The sequence below is a fragment of the Emys orbicularis genome, chromosome 1, assembly GCF_028017835.1.
Source record: "Emys orbicularis isolate rEmyOrb1 chromosome 1, rEmyOrb1.hap1, whole genome shotgun sequence".
Taxonomy (NCBI): Eukaryota; Metazoa; Chordata; order Testudines; family Emydidae; genus Emys; species Emys orbicularis.
In genome coordinates this window covers 203,935,277-203,948,810 of record NC_088683.1, presented here as the reverse complement: position 1 = coordinate 203,948,810, position 13,534 = coordinate 203,935,277, and the positions used below count along the sequence as shown (strand labels likewise).

General features: G+C 45.9%; 1 protein-coding gene across 1 annotated transcript in view; it reads right to left on the bottom strand.

The window, feature by feature from the left end:
• Positions 1-13,534, bottom strand: part of DOP1B (DOP1 leucine zipper like protein B) — a 94,862-nt gene that overhangs the window by 76,881 nt on the left and 4,447 nt on the right. The window contains exon 2 of the mRNA XM_065403664.1: positions 12,060-12,234. Within this exon, the coding sequence (XP_065259736.1) occupies positions 12,060-12,197 (138 nt within the window). The 5' untranslated portion in view covers positions 12,198-12,234. The remainder of the gene's footprint in view (positions 1-12,059; positions 12,235-13,534) is intronic.

The following is a 13,534-nucleotide window of genomic DNA, read 5'->3' as shown; positions in this document are numbered from 1 at the left end:
CGACGGCGCTTACTCCCACCTTCGCTGGTGGAGTAAGAGCGTCGATTCGGGGATCGATCAGGCGGGTAGTGTAGACCTAGCCTCAGAGATTAACTGACAAAGGAAGGCAATTAGGATAAATAATCTGAGTTTAAACTGACTGGGGGTTTTTGTTCTGATTCAGCAAGTGGTCAGACTAGTCCCCAGAGGGCCCCAATCCTTAGGGAAGGGTTGGAAGGACTTTGTCCTACCGAGGCCACATAAAACTGGATTCTTGTTCTGAGCTGAAGTGGTGATGAACCTGAAACCACAAGAAAACCCCTGGGTGGGGTTCTGAAGGACTGCTCCTGCCAGAGCCCATGCTAGAGTTAAGGTGATCACTAGTAAGCTTATTAGCATGCGTGTAGGTTCTTTTATTATTTTAAATGTTTTCTGTGTATTGCGTTTACCTTAAGAATAAAATATGCTTGCTTCGAAAGAATATTGTGGTAACTTATAACTGTGGCAATCACACAGTTAACAGTCTCTGAAGGGACCTCCTTAGGCAGACTGTCTTTTGCGGAGAACAACACAGCAAATGCAGGGGACTGAGAGTGGGTGCCCTTACTGGACCACTAGGGGGAAAACAGGTGCTGCTGCCCTGAGCTGTGACAAAGGCAACAGTGGAATGCTTCCTATATAGAATTAATCTCATCTTCAAGCTATTTATGTCTTTGTCTTTGATTCCCTCATCTCCCAGAGTGTGCCATAATATTGCTATAACTTGAAGAAAGTGGGCTTGCTCATCACAGCCTCCTCATGAGGATCTCATAGGAGCCAGGAGTATAGCCTAAACTGTCTCTACAAGATCCTTTTTACAGAGTTCAGGATGGCACTATTTACTACAATGTTCTCACACTACGTATTTACAACCAGTCCCAGTACCTTCATATTTGAGGCTTTCAGAAATCTCTTTCCAGGAAAACTGATTCTTCCCACCTCCAACTGTTTTTAAACTTGCTTCAAAACTCATTAAATTAGAAATTCTTGTATTACAGCAGGCCTGCACAACATGCGGCCCGGGGGCCGCATGCGGCCCGCGTGGGCTCACTGTGTGGCCCGCGGGGGGGTGAGTAGGCAAGCAGCGGGTGAGGGAGGGGGGCTGAGTATGTGAGCCGGGGGGGTGGGGGGCTGAGGAGGCGAGCGGGCAGGCAGTGGCGGGGGGGCAGGTGAGCCGGTGGCGGGGGAGGGGGGGCTGAGGAGGCGAGTGGGCGGGCAGTGGCGTGGGGTAAGTAGGCGAGCCGGGGGGGTGGGGGGCTGAGGAGGCGAGTGGTGAGTCGGTGGCTGACCTGTTCTACTGATCTGGTCTGGCTCCCATCCCCTCTCCCAGGGCCGGCTCCAGGCACCGGCAAAACAAGCAGGTGCTTGGGGCGGCACATTTCTAGGGGTGGCATTCTGGCGCCGGCCATCATAGGCGCCGACTCCGGGGCATGGGGGAAAAGTGCCCTCGCCGCCCCGGCTCGCCTCCGCTCCGCCTGCTCCCCTGAGCGCGCCGCCGCCGCTGCTCCGCTTCTCCCCCCTCCCTCCCAGGCTTGCCACACGCGAAACAGCTGTTTCGCGCAGCAAGACTGGGAGGGAGAAGAAGCCAAGTGGCGGGGCACTCGGGGGAGGCGGCAGTGGTGGAGTGGAGGTGAACTGGAGCGGAGAGCGGTTCCTCTACCCCGCCCCCTTACTTCCTGCGTCCCCCCACCCTAGCTCACCTCTGCTCCGCCTGCTCCCCTGAGAGGGAGGGGGGAGAAGCAGAGCAGCGGCACGCCCCGGGGGAGCAGGTGGAGCGGAGGTGAGCTAGGGCGGGAGGTTGCTGGGTTCCCGCAGGAAGCAATGGGGCGGGGGAAATGCGGCATGCCGGGGGAGGAGGCGGGGCTAGGGATTTGGGGAAGGGGTAGAGTTGGGGTGGGGCCGGGGGCAGAGGGGCATGAAAAAAAAGGGGGGGGGCAGCCAAAATGTTTTTTGCTTGGGGCGGCAAAAATCCTAGAGCCGGCCCTGCCCTCTCCAAGGGTTGCAGCTGTCTGGAGGTGCCTGCCTTCCACGCCTTCCTCATTCACACCTCATTCATTCAACAGGGCAATTGATTACAAAGTGGGGGGAAGATCTTATTCTACTTCTAGCAAAAAGAAATTTTTCTTTTACCTTAATTATACTACCTTAGGGGCCCGCTATAACATATTACCAAGGTTCAATACTGCTGTTTCGGTGGGGCGGCGCTGGGGAAGGAGGGTTTGTTTCCACGGGGCAGGTGGCGCTGGGGGTGGTGGTGTTTCGGCGGCACTGGGGGGGTTGTTTCCATGGGGCGGGCGGTGCTGGGGGGGGGTATTGTGTTTCGGGGGGCTGGGTGGCGCTGGTGGGGGGTTGCCGGCGCTCGGGGGGTTTCGGCTCTCAGCTATTTTCTTTGGAGTAATATGGCCCTCGCCGCTTTACGAGTTGTGCAGGCCTGTATTACAGTATTGGTATTATTTCTTGAACTATAAAATACATACGATTGTGAGTTTTGGAATTTCTTCTCTTTAGAAACCATTTTAAAAAACAGTGAAATATGGAATCTTCTAACTAGATGCTTAAAAGCCTAGCCATCACTGTGATCTGAGTGCAATCAGTGCAAGATGATTTTCTGTAGGCTTTAACCTTTGTCAGTTTAGTTGGAGTAGCTCACAAACACTGCAAACCTAACTTGTTCTGATGGCAGAACTTAAATGTGTATGTTGTGACCAGGAAGAGGTAAGCACTGTTCTGGCACTGAAAAACTTATACCTGCTGGGGAGCAAGTCAGAAAGATGACTTTGCCTATGCTTCCATATTGAAAAGATTATATCCAACCAGGGATGGTGGAAGATTTATGCCTGCAGTCAGTTTACGCCTGCAAGAAAATAAATGGAGGGCAGCATGGAAGCATGGGGTATAAGCTCTGCCACTTCCTGTCCCTTTCCGGTGGCATTAGTAACTGAAAGGCTTGTGGGAGGGGATCCTGCAAGGCCACGGAAGAGGATCTTGTTTTGAAGTTTGCACCTTCTGTCTCTCTGACATTCTGCCTCATTTTATGCCAGCCTTTCTGCCCCCCACGGCTCAGGTAAAAATATCACCAGTGGCCACAACAATTCCCCTCCTTTCCAAACTTATTCAGCTTTATGCATGGTAGCACATTCTAAATCTGAGGTCACCCTAGCATTGCACAATTGGTAGAGGTATTAGTCATGGAGCTCACAAACGTTATAGGTTCTGTTATTGTTCCAATATACTTTACCAGGACAGAGAAAGCACCATTGCTGTAGGGTGGATGGGGGGAAATGCTAGCCAAATTCTCTGCTGCTGTCAGCTCACATGCAGAAATGTGCACATGAACAACAATCACCATCATCCACCTCCCCTGTGAAGCTTCTGCTTACCAACTGCACTCACTGGTAGTCTGGTCAGTCAGAGCCATAATCAGTTTTCCCAATGGATCTATCAAAAGTTATTGAATCAAAGAGCAGAGTGGATAAGAAACAGCAAGAACAGTTTGGCAAATTTCACAACCATAAGCCATTTAGCACAGGGATTCTCTCTTTTTATGCTTGTACAGAATCCAGCATAATGGGCTGCAACCTGAAATGGAGCCTTTGAGCGTATTTACTACTAAAAACCACCAGCACCTCTCCCTGAGGACAACTCGATACAAATTTTGAGTTCTGAGATGACACTCCAAAAGCAGAAAGCATCTTAAAAAAAACAAAAAAACAAACAAAAAAACCCCCAAAACACTTTCATGTTTCTTGTATGGCTTATCAGATGAACCTCAGGGTTTGGTCAGTGATCCAAACTGGAGGCCATTTGAGCATAAAGTTCCTGAGATATAGCTTTTCTTAAAGCTGACATGTTCTGGCAATGAATTTTTGTGCCCAGAGAGAGATCAAACCAGGGCTGAGATCATCACACCAGGATCTCAGACACCTGAGAGTTACCCCAACAGGGTTCATGCCACTCACCAGTCCTTTGGGGAAAATCAGATTACAATGCTATTTGCCAAAGACTTTAACTCTTTAGTTTGGATCATCAGCCTCTGAAGTTCTTGGTGTTGCACCAAACGAATGAGCATGTGTGGACAGAAGAGTTAACAGGATTTTTAGCCTTGGAAGTTTTAAGAGGCTTGGATGGCTTAAGAGAATAACCAGTAGTCCTTTGAATTTGACCTATGAGCCAGTATGAGACCGAGTCCCACCTTGTGCAGAAATCTGGAAAAGGTCAGAAGACATATTGCTAAAAATCCATCTCCATCAGAGTTGTGGGGTTTTTGTTTAATTTTTTGGAGAACATAATCAAAGTATTTTTGTAAAAAAAATTAGACATGCACGCTGACAGGGGAAGGCCATTGTAGAGGGTGGAGGAGAAGGAGTGGGGCCTCAGGTGAGAGGGAGGGACATTGGGAAGGAGACATGAAGGTGAGTGACAAGGGGGCAGGGAATAGGAGCAGGAGTGCCGGTCAGCCCTACAGTCTCCTCTTTTGTGCACACCAGGATCTGGGGACCCATGTATGGCAGTCTGACCCCCTTCTATGCCCCTCCTTATGTGAGCCAGGTTCTCGGTGGGTGTTAACTTTCTAGGGAGTCCCTCTTCCTATATCTCCATGGGATTGCCCCTCTGGGAGTGTTTGAACCTCAGTCCGTGCACTCTTGTGTGTGCCAGGATCCGAGGGGCCCTGCCCATCTATGGGGGTCTGACGCCCCATCATGTGAGCCAGGTTCTGTGGGGGCTTGCCTTCTTGGGAGGGGGTCTGAACCCCACACCTATGTGATCTGGGGATCTCTGTCCCCATGTGAGCCAGGATCTGGGGAAGTAATGCCCTTGTGGGCGAGGAGGTGAGAACAGACTTGCTTGGAGCATGCACCAAGAACACACTGCTAACACTGGGGTGAGGAATTATATATATGGAGATATACCTATCTCATAGAACTGGAAGGGACCCTGAAAGGTGATTGAGTCCAGCCCCCTGCCTTCACTAGCAGGACCAAGTACTGATTTTTGCCCCAGATCCCTAAGTGGCCCCCTCAAGGATTGAACTCACAACCCTGGGTTTAGCAGGCCAATGCTCAAACCACTGAGCTATTCCTCCCCCCAAATTGAGAATGGGCATGCTTGACACATCAGAGGCTCTCCAATGGAGCAGTTCACACATCTCAGAGTGGTTATTTCAGGTTATATTCATCTCCCCAGGGGGTTCTCATTTAGCTGAGACCATCACATCAAGATGACTATTGCTGGCTCTGCCACTGGCCTGCTGAGTGACCTTGGTCAAGTCACTTCACCTGTTTCCCATATATAAATTGGGAATAAGGAAATAAAGTTCTTTGAGATCTACTGGTGAAAAGCACTGTATAAAAGCTATGTCTTTTTAATACTATCTAGCCAGAGTAGCATGTCAACTGAATACCGAGGTGAGAACTACAACTGCCTAAATGGCCACTAACGTCTCTGAATACACCTCTACCCCTATATAACGCTGTCCTTGGGAGCCAAAAAAAATTGTACCGCATTATAGGTGAAACTGCATTATATCGAACTTGCTTTGATCCGCCGGAGTGCGCAGCCCCGCCCCCCCGGAGTACTGCTTTACCGCGTTATATCCGAATTCGTGTTATATCAGGTCGCGTTATATCGGGGTAGAGGTGTATATGTGGTGTTTGTTTGTTTGTTTGTTTTTAAGCGAAAGAGAAACACCCTAGGAAACTAAATTGCAAAAAGCTTCATTAACACACAGTTAAGGTTGCCTTTGCTGATAGTTCATGGCCTTTTAAAACAATGAGTTCATCAAAACTCAAACTTCTGAAAACCAGGAAATACAGACTTAAAGAAAACACCCACGTAACCTTAACTATGCCCTCTCTGAGAGATGCCCCAAAATACCCATCACACACACACACACACTTTTTACTGTAATGGACAGCTGCTCTCTGCACCTGCCCTAAGTGCAAACACTGTGCCTACTCCCCTGGACAGAATACCACACTAGTTAAATTTAACAATTTATAACCCCCTTCACACATGCACACAGGATACCACCTAAACCTATGCTTTTCCCTACCTATCATTAAATCCACAGACTGCTCTCATATCCCATCAATACTGTCAATACCCATAGCAAGATCATCCCAGTGCCCTTCTCCTGACACAGCCTACACAATTCCATATTGAAATGATGCCAGACTGAAACCTCAAGGTACATATGCACCTCTTTCCTTCGATCACACATGTGAGGGAGGATTCAGACCCAGATCTCCTCACATCATCTCAATCACAGCTTTGTGATGCTCCTCAAACTAGACCCCAGTTCTCCTCATATCACAAACACATCGCTACCAACCAGCACAGCTACACCTAACATGGTGACTGCAGCTGGAACGCACGCAGATAGTTCCCAGTGGCTCTTGCCAGCTCCAGGGGGCAGAGGTAAGATTGGATGGATATTTTACCTTGTAAAATACCTCGTATTTCCTGGTTTTCAGAAGTCTGAATTTTGCTGAACTTGACATTTTTGAAGGGCACAAGCTAGCACTGGGCAACCCTAATTCTGCATAATAAAATTTTAGATAATTTAATTAAAAGATATTTTGGCTACAAGCATGTATGTTAAAAGCACTAACATTACGGATGAGCCTACACATAATGAACCAGCACCAGTTTCAGTCAAAAACTGCTGTTAGAGGCAAGCTATCAGCAGTAACTTTACAGAACCTCACCCCATTCTGTTAGCACACAAAGGCAAAACCTGCAATAGCGCAATTACATTTTGGCACCAGGACTATTTAAAAAAAGGATTACCAAATCCTGTACACTGCAATCTGTACTGAACATTCTAAATACTGGCATTCATTTTGTTAGTTAGCAACAAAACAATATTTTCCTAGCAGTTAACACACACGTGTGTATAGACAATAAAAATGCTGGTAAAAGCACTACTCAAGAATAGGAATGAGAAAAGAATAACCTTATTTCTAAAAATACATAGTGGACTAAAAAGGCATAAGAGCCTCATGAACAGTTTGTCAAAAATCACTGCTGTGAAATAATCTCTTTCCACAAGACCTTGTATATTTCGATTATACAGGCCATGAGCACTAGAAATTACAAACCTGACAAAAATAGATTAAGGAAATAAGGATACAGGATTTATTTTTTTTAAGAGTCAAATTTAATTTGACTCTTAAGTCTGGTCGTACTGTGCATCCATAGTATAGGAAATAGATGTAAAGCTGTTTAAATCCTAGGAAATGCACTTACATCAAGGATTATGTCTTCAAGTGATACATAAGGAGAAAGAAATTCTAACCAATAAAGATCCCATTTTCATGCTAAAGAGAAATATGGAGACTTATCTATAATTGCTTATGTTTCATGGGAAAATTATGAAAAACATTTCAAGTCTTTAAAACTCTGATGAATGTGTCAATATTTAATTTTTGGTAATTAACACAGTCCACTTCCATGTATTTGGAATAGACCTTTTATAAACATAGTAAATTATTTTCTACAGTAGTGCTTGAAAAAATCCACTTGTAAGTGACAAATGGAAAGTCTTCCCTGGCAATCATGGGGTCATAAATCACCAATTTCTGCAGACTTTAAGCTTTCATTATAAAAAATGGATTGTCACAGTTTCAGGGCAACTGCACCTATACTGCTCCTCCAGGTCCACTCCAGGAGCACCTAGGTAGGTCTCAGACCTCCAGCTGTCACCTGTCTCTGTCCTACTCCCTTCTGACAGGGGATTTTAAGGCTGCACAGCTGCCTGACATACTCTGTGATATCCACAGCAACCCAGTCTGCCTTAAGGCCAGCATCTAGGCTGAGCTTTCTTTCCAAGGGCTATGAAAGGTATGCTTTACCAGTAATCTGAACAGCTCTTGCTAAGCAAGCACTTTTATTCTTAGGGCAAAAGCATCACAGAGAAAAAACAAACAATAAAAAGATTTTAATGCTCACTAAACACACCAGTTTAGTGAGCATTAAAATCTTTTTATTGTTTGCCCATCTTTCACTTGGGGCATCTGGTAGAACAACATCCCTTCTAACTAGGGTGACCAGATGTCCCGATTTTATAGGGACAGTCCCAATATTTGGAGCTTTTTTTATATAGGCGCCTATTACCCCCGTCCTGATTTTTCACACTTTCTATCTGCTCAACCTACTTTTAACCCTTCAGCAAGGGTTGAAGTCTCACCTCTTGGACACAAAGTCTTGTCCATTTGTTGACTCAAAATCAAAGTGTCTGTTTAAAGTCGGCTTTTTATAAAAAAAATAATCTTGCTTTGTCCCCCAGCCTCCTGATAACAGGTAAAACCAGTCCTTCCCATGACTCCCCAGAAGGCCAAGCTTCAAAGCACACACAAATACATATCACTCACACTGATACCAAGGGCTATGAATATTCTACAGCTAATACTGTCTGGCCCGTCTCAATATAATGGTTATTTCATGTTCACGCATTAAAACATAAAATACAACATGGCGCCCAAAAATACTGCATGTGGTTGCAGTATCTGTTACATTGATCTCTAATTCTTATGGTTGCAACAAGTGTATTAAGAACATTAAATGTGGTAGGGCTGTATTTCTCAGTCTGCAGACTACTCTAGTACCACTGCTGCTCAAATTTTGTCAAGCAGCAACAGATTAAAATTAACAGAAGTCTAGTCGGCTTCACTGCTGCTATTCAGAACCCTGGGGGCAACAATGAAATTGCAAAGAACCACATCAGCTTCATGCTGCTACTGCTTGGTAAGACTGTAAGCAGCAGCAAAGCGAGACACTGGAGATATTCACAGAGGAGAAGCACAAAAAAACAGCAGGCAGTGGAGAAGAGTGATAGAGCTGCATAGACCTCTTTTCTCCCCTTGCTTCACCACAGCCACGAAGCTGGAGGAGGCGTACTGGAGATCATCTTCTTCTCCCCTTTACCCCCCTCATCCCTACAAGAACCAGCTTACCTTCTTAATACAAGAAGAAGTGGAGTTTCCAATGAAGTTGAACGGCAAAAAGTTTATACAACCTCCGCCCTCCCTCCCCCCCCCCAAAAAAAATTATTTTGTTGAATTCACTACTGCAAAAATTCAGTGAAGCCAAGTGCTTAGTAGAATCTAAATCAATTTATAAATCAAAATATAAGAACATTGATAACTACATGAAATAAGAGAAGATTAAAAAGTTGGGATATTAACTCTGATGCTTCTCCCAAACATCTCCTTGCCATCATTCATGCTACCCGTTATGCAGGAAGGATCTCCTTGAGCTCGTTCGCAAAGCCCCCCATTCTTTTCACATTTGAGTTCCTTCTGAAGACCCACCTGTCATGATGCCTATAAGAAACTTGTTAACCAACACTGTCATGCTCACAGAGTACAACTGAGTATAAATTTTCATGTCCATTTTAAAAATACATTTATTAACATAGCAGTATTAGTTGCTTCCCTCCGCAGTACCTGCTGTGTGTCTTTAGGTTATAAAATCCCTGCCCAGGGGACTGCACTGCCAATATGGGGGGGGGGGGGGGGGAACAGACACTCCATGGGCACTCCTGGAACTAAACAGTAATTAATTATGCTTCAGACATAAGAGAGCTAGTAACTGCTTAGGCAAGAGGAAACTTTCCTTACAAGCAGATTATTCCTTTATTTTCCAATCAATAGGTGTTTTGGACCTTCCTCTGAAGCATCTGGTATAGTCTATAACCTCAGACAAGATACAGGACTAGAGGAACCACTGGTCTGATCTGATATAGCAATTCTTATAACCCTAAGAAGATTAAGTCTAAAAAATACCAGTGCAGATGGACTGATGTAACAGATAAAAGCTTTTTGTTTGGTTTGCACTCTACTGCTGAATGTTTTGTCAGTTACATATCTGAGCAAGAGTTTTCAGCTAGTAGATGTCAGCTGGCCCCAGTGAGCAAGACTAACCAAGGTAAAAGATCAGAGCTCATCTCCCTCCACATGCAAGTGCCCAGTGACATCTGGAAATGATCAGTGGAACGGTCTGAAGATCCCAAGTTCCCCTCACATCCCTCAACCTCTCTCTCACAGCAGGGACTAGCCTATCAGTCCAAAAAATGATGAAGGTTTGCCGAGGCTGCGAGGGTATAACTGGTAACTCATGCAGCCCAGGTAGCACCATCCAACTTCTCTCTTCTGAAGATAGCACACACTGCAGGTAGTTAGTAAACCTACTAACTCCACTTTTTGCACAGCTGTGGAAATCTGTTAGTAAGGTTTAAACAATGTAGCCAAAGCAGGTTATACTGCTAAATGTGCAGTTTTGCTAGTATAACTGCATCAACATTAGGGGCTTTTGCTGACACATCTGAACTTGGAGATCTGCAGTTTCCACACCTGCTTCTCCTGCTTTAACTGTAACCTTTGCAATGATATAAACAGATTTCTCATTTTCTTCTCCTATATATACAGATAATCTTCTTCCTCCTGTGTATATAGAAATTATTAAAATAGTTTACTCCTGAGGGAATTCTGCACCAAAAAATTAAAAATTCTGAGCACAATATTTTAAAAGTCTGCAAATTTTATTTGTCAATAAATAAATGCAGAGGCTCCAGCATGGCAATGCGGAGCACAGGCCACTGGCTGCATGGAGGTGGGAGATCACTCTGCAATCTCCTCCCAGGACACTGACTTGGTGGTGAGGCTGCACCCAACCCTGACACACCGCAAGGGCCAGGCCTGCCCCAGAAACACACCGAGGCCCTGCCCCTCCATACCAGGGGCACCAGATGTGGGAAGGCAGGTTCAGCCTCGCTGGATCCAAGCATTGAGGGGCTTGGTGTGGGATGAGAGGGTTCTGTGTGGGGCAATCTGGGTGCAAGCAGCTCAATCGGGAGTCCGGGTGCAATCTGGATGCACAGGGCTCGTTGGGAGGTTCTGGGTGCAGGGGCAATGGGACTCTGAATGGGGGTCCAGGTGAAGGTGGTTAGGGCTCAGCAGGGTGAGTCTGGGTGTAGGAGGTATAGGGCTCGGTGGGGAGCTCAGTGGGTGGTCCAGGTGCTCAGGGAGTGGGGCTTGGTGAGGTGGGGGTCCAAGTGCACCTGGTTGGGGTCCAAGCAGCTGGGGCTGGAGCTCGTCACTGTAGGGGTTTGAGTGTGGGGAACTCAGCAGGGGGTGGTCTGGGTGCAGGGGGATGGGGCTCAGCAGAGGGTGGTCCGGGTGCAGGGAGTGGCCTGGGTGCAGGGGGAGTGGGGCTTGGCAGGGAGGGCCGGGTGTGGAGAAGGTGGGGCTCGGTGGGGTGGGGGTTCGGGTGCAGGAGGGTTCAGATGCATAGGACTTGGGCAGACAAGGGAGCAGCTCCCCATACAGTGACCTCTCCTCCCCCATGGCCGAGGAGGGATGGGGGCAGGAAGCAAGGGGCGAGGGTTGCGGAGCCAGGAGAGGTTTCTGGGGGTGGGTCTGACCACTTCCCCTGCATGGAATGGCCAGGACCGGAATTCCTCACCCACCCCCAGCCCAGCCAGAACTATCAGCTGAGCTCAGTGCAGGACAGGAGCCCCAGATGGGGCTGGGGAGGGCCAGGAGCCTGGGGCTCTGGGTGCAGGAGGGCTCCAGGTGAGGCGGGGTGTGTGTGTCTGGATGCACAGGGGTTGGGCGGATGGGTCTAACTGGCCCCAGTCAGGGCTTCCCCAACCATGCAATTTACCTCTCCGCTGGCTGTTCTGGGCGCCCAAAATGACATGCCCTGCTGTTGGGGAGGAGCACACGACGACTCTTGCAGCTTCCTTTTGCTTCCCTGTCAGAAAGTCATTTCTGCAATGGACATGAATTCTGCGCACGCAGAATTCCCCCAGGAGTAATAGCTGCATTAACTGTAAAAGCCCTTGGGGTTTTTGTTTTTTAAAAACAAACTTCCCACTATTTAGTCAACCTATAATTGCTCCCCAAGTTGTTTTCTGGGCTTTGACACATTATTAACGAGATCTTTAGCTGTCCTAGTCTCAAAGCAATCAACACAGAGTAACCCAAATAAAAACCAAACCAAACCAAACAAAACAAAAAACCACTTCCAAGATATAATACCTTATTGAGTTTGCCAAGTGAAGATATGAGATCTGCCCATTCGCTTGAAGATTCAAAGTTCCTCAAAGCTTTTTCAATCACTGAAGAATAATTTCTGTATCTGTAGTCCCTGAACAGCTCCTGCTCTTCTGGATCCATCTTAGGTCCTCATAGCAAGCCAAAACTGCCTGGCAAACTAAAATGAATATACACAGTTATGAAAAATTAACCAAGAATTAAATATTGACCAAGCCTACACCTGAAAAGATTGCAAGGGTGTAGTAAGTATGCAGACATGTTTGAAAGGGAACTGTAAACAATTTATTTAATTTAAAAAACTGAGTTAAAAGTAATTTAAGGCATGACACCAATTTCCCATTGCCAGCATTTGTGGTTTTTCAGTCACAGTTTCCTATTTTTAGAAATGCTCTCTCCTATGTCTGAGTGCATCTTTTATACAGTAACAGTGGGGGAGAGTAACTACACAGAAGAACTCATTATACACAAAGTAAATAAACTGGGGAGGAATAAGGGAGGGAGAGGAAGATATTTTTCCTGCTTTTTTAGCTATAGTTATCGATGGCATTACCTGCAGCAATAGAAAGTAGAAAATCATGCTTTAGTGTGAATTTTTAACTATGTGCCAATTCTCATGATTTTATTTCAAGTCTCACAATATTTTGTGTTTCTCTTAAAATCCAGCTCCTGGAGTTGTGCAAATGTGAGAATAGCAGTTCTCACTTTTTAAAAAAAAGTTGAGTCTTCATGGTTGTAGAACAAAGCCTTAAAACACTACCTGAGTGCATACCAAAGGCTCAAAAACCAGAAGTAAGTTGAAAGAATGTAAAAGGTATTTTTTTAGAATCTCATGATTTTTAGACCCATCTCATAGTTCTGGGGCTCCTGACTCACATTTCAAACAGCTGGGATTGGCAATACTGACAAACTCACTAAAAAATGTTCAGTGACAGGCTCCTATTTTAGTCATTAAAATAAGTCTGTATCTGAAAACAATTCTAATCAACTTATTCTTTAAAATGTTGGTAGTTAAGGGACAAGTTCTATTCTTCCCTCCATCAAAGATAAAGCCTTTCCCCTCCACCAGCGTGAAACAGTGTTTCCTGGTTTTCAGAGCTTTAAGTACAAGTGCATTCAACATTCTGGAAAGGTATATGGCACCACCAGCCAATATTAGCTCTGAGTTAATGAAGTTTCTCGGCAGTGAATAGATTAGGCCTCGTCTTCACGACAAAAAAGGTCTGTCCTTAATTGGTGATAGAGAAGACAAGGCAATCTGTAATTTTCACAGGTTAGCTGGCTGAGCTTTAACCCAACCTGTTAACACATATGAAAACTACAAACTACCTGGTTTTCTCTAGGATTTTATGTTGAATTAACTAGCTTGAGTTAATACACCCTTTCTTCCCCCTTCCCCCTCCAGCGAATATATGGCCTTAGAAAGTGACAAATTATGAACAAAAACACTTAAAACTATA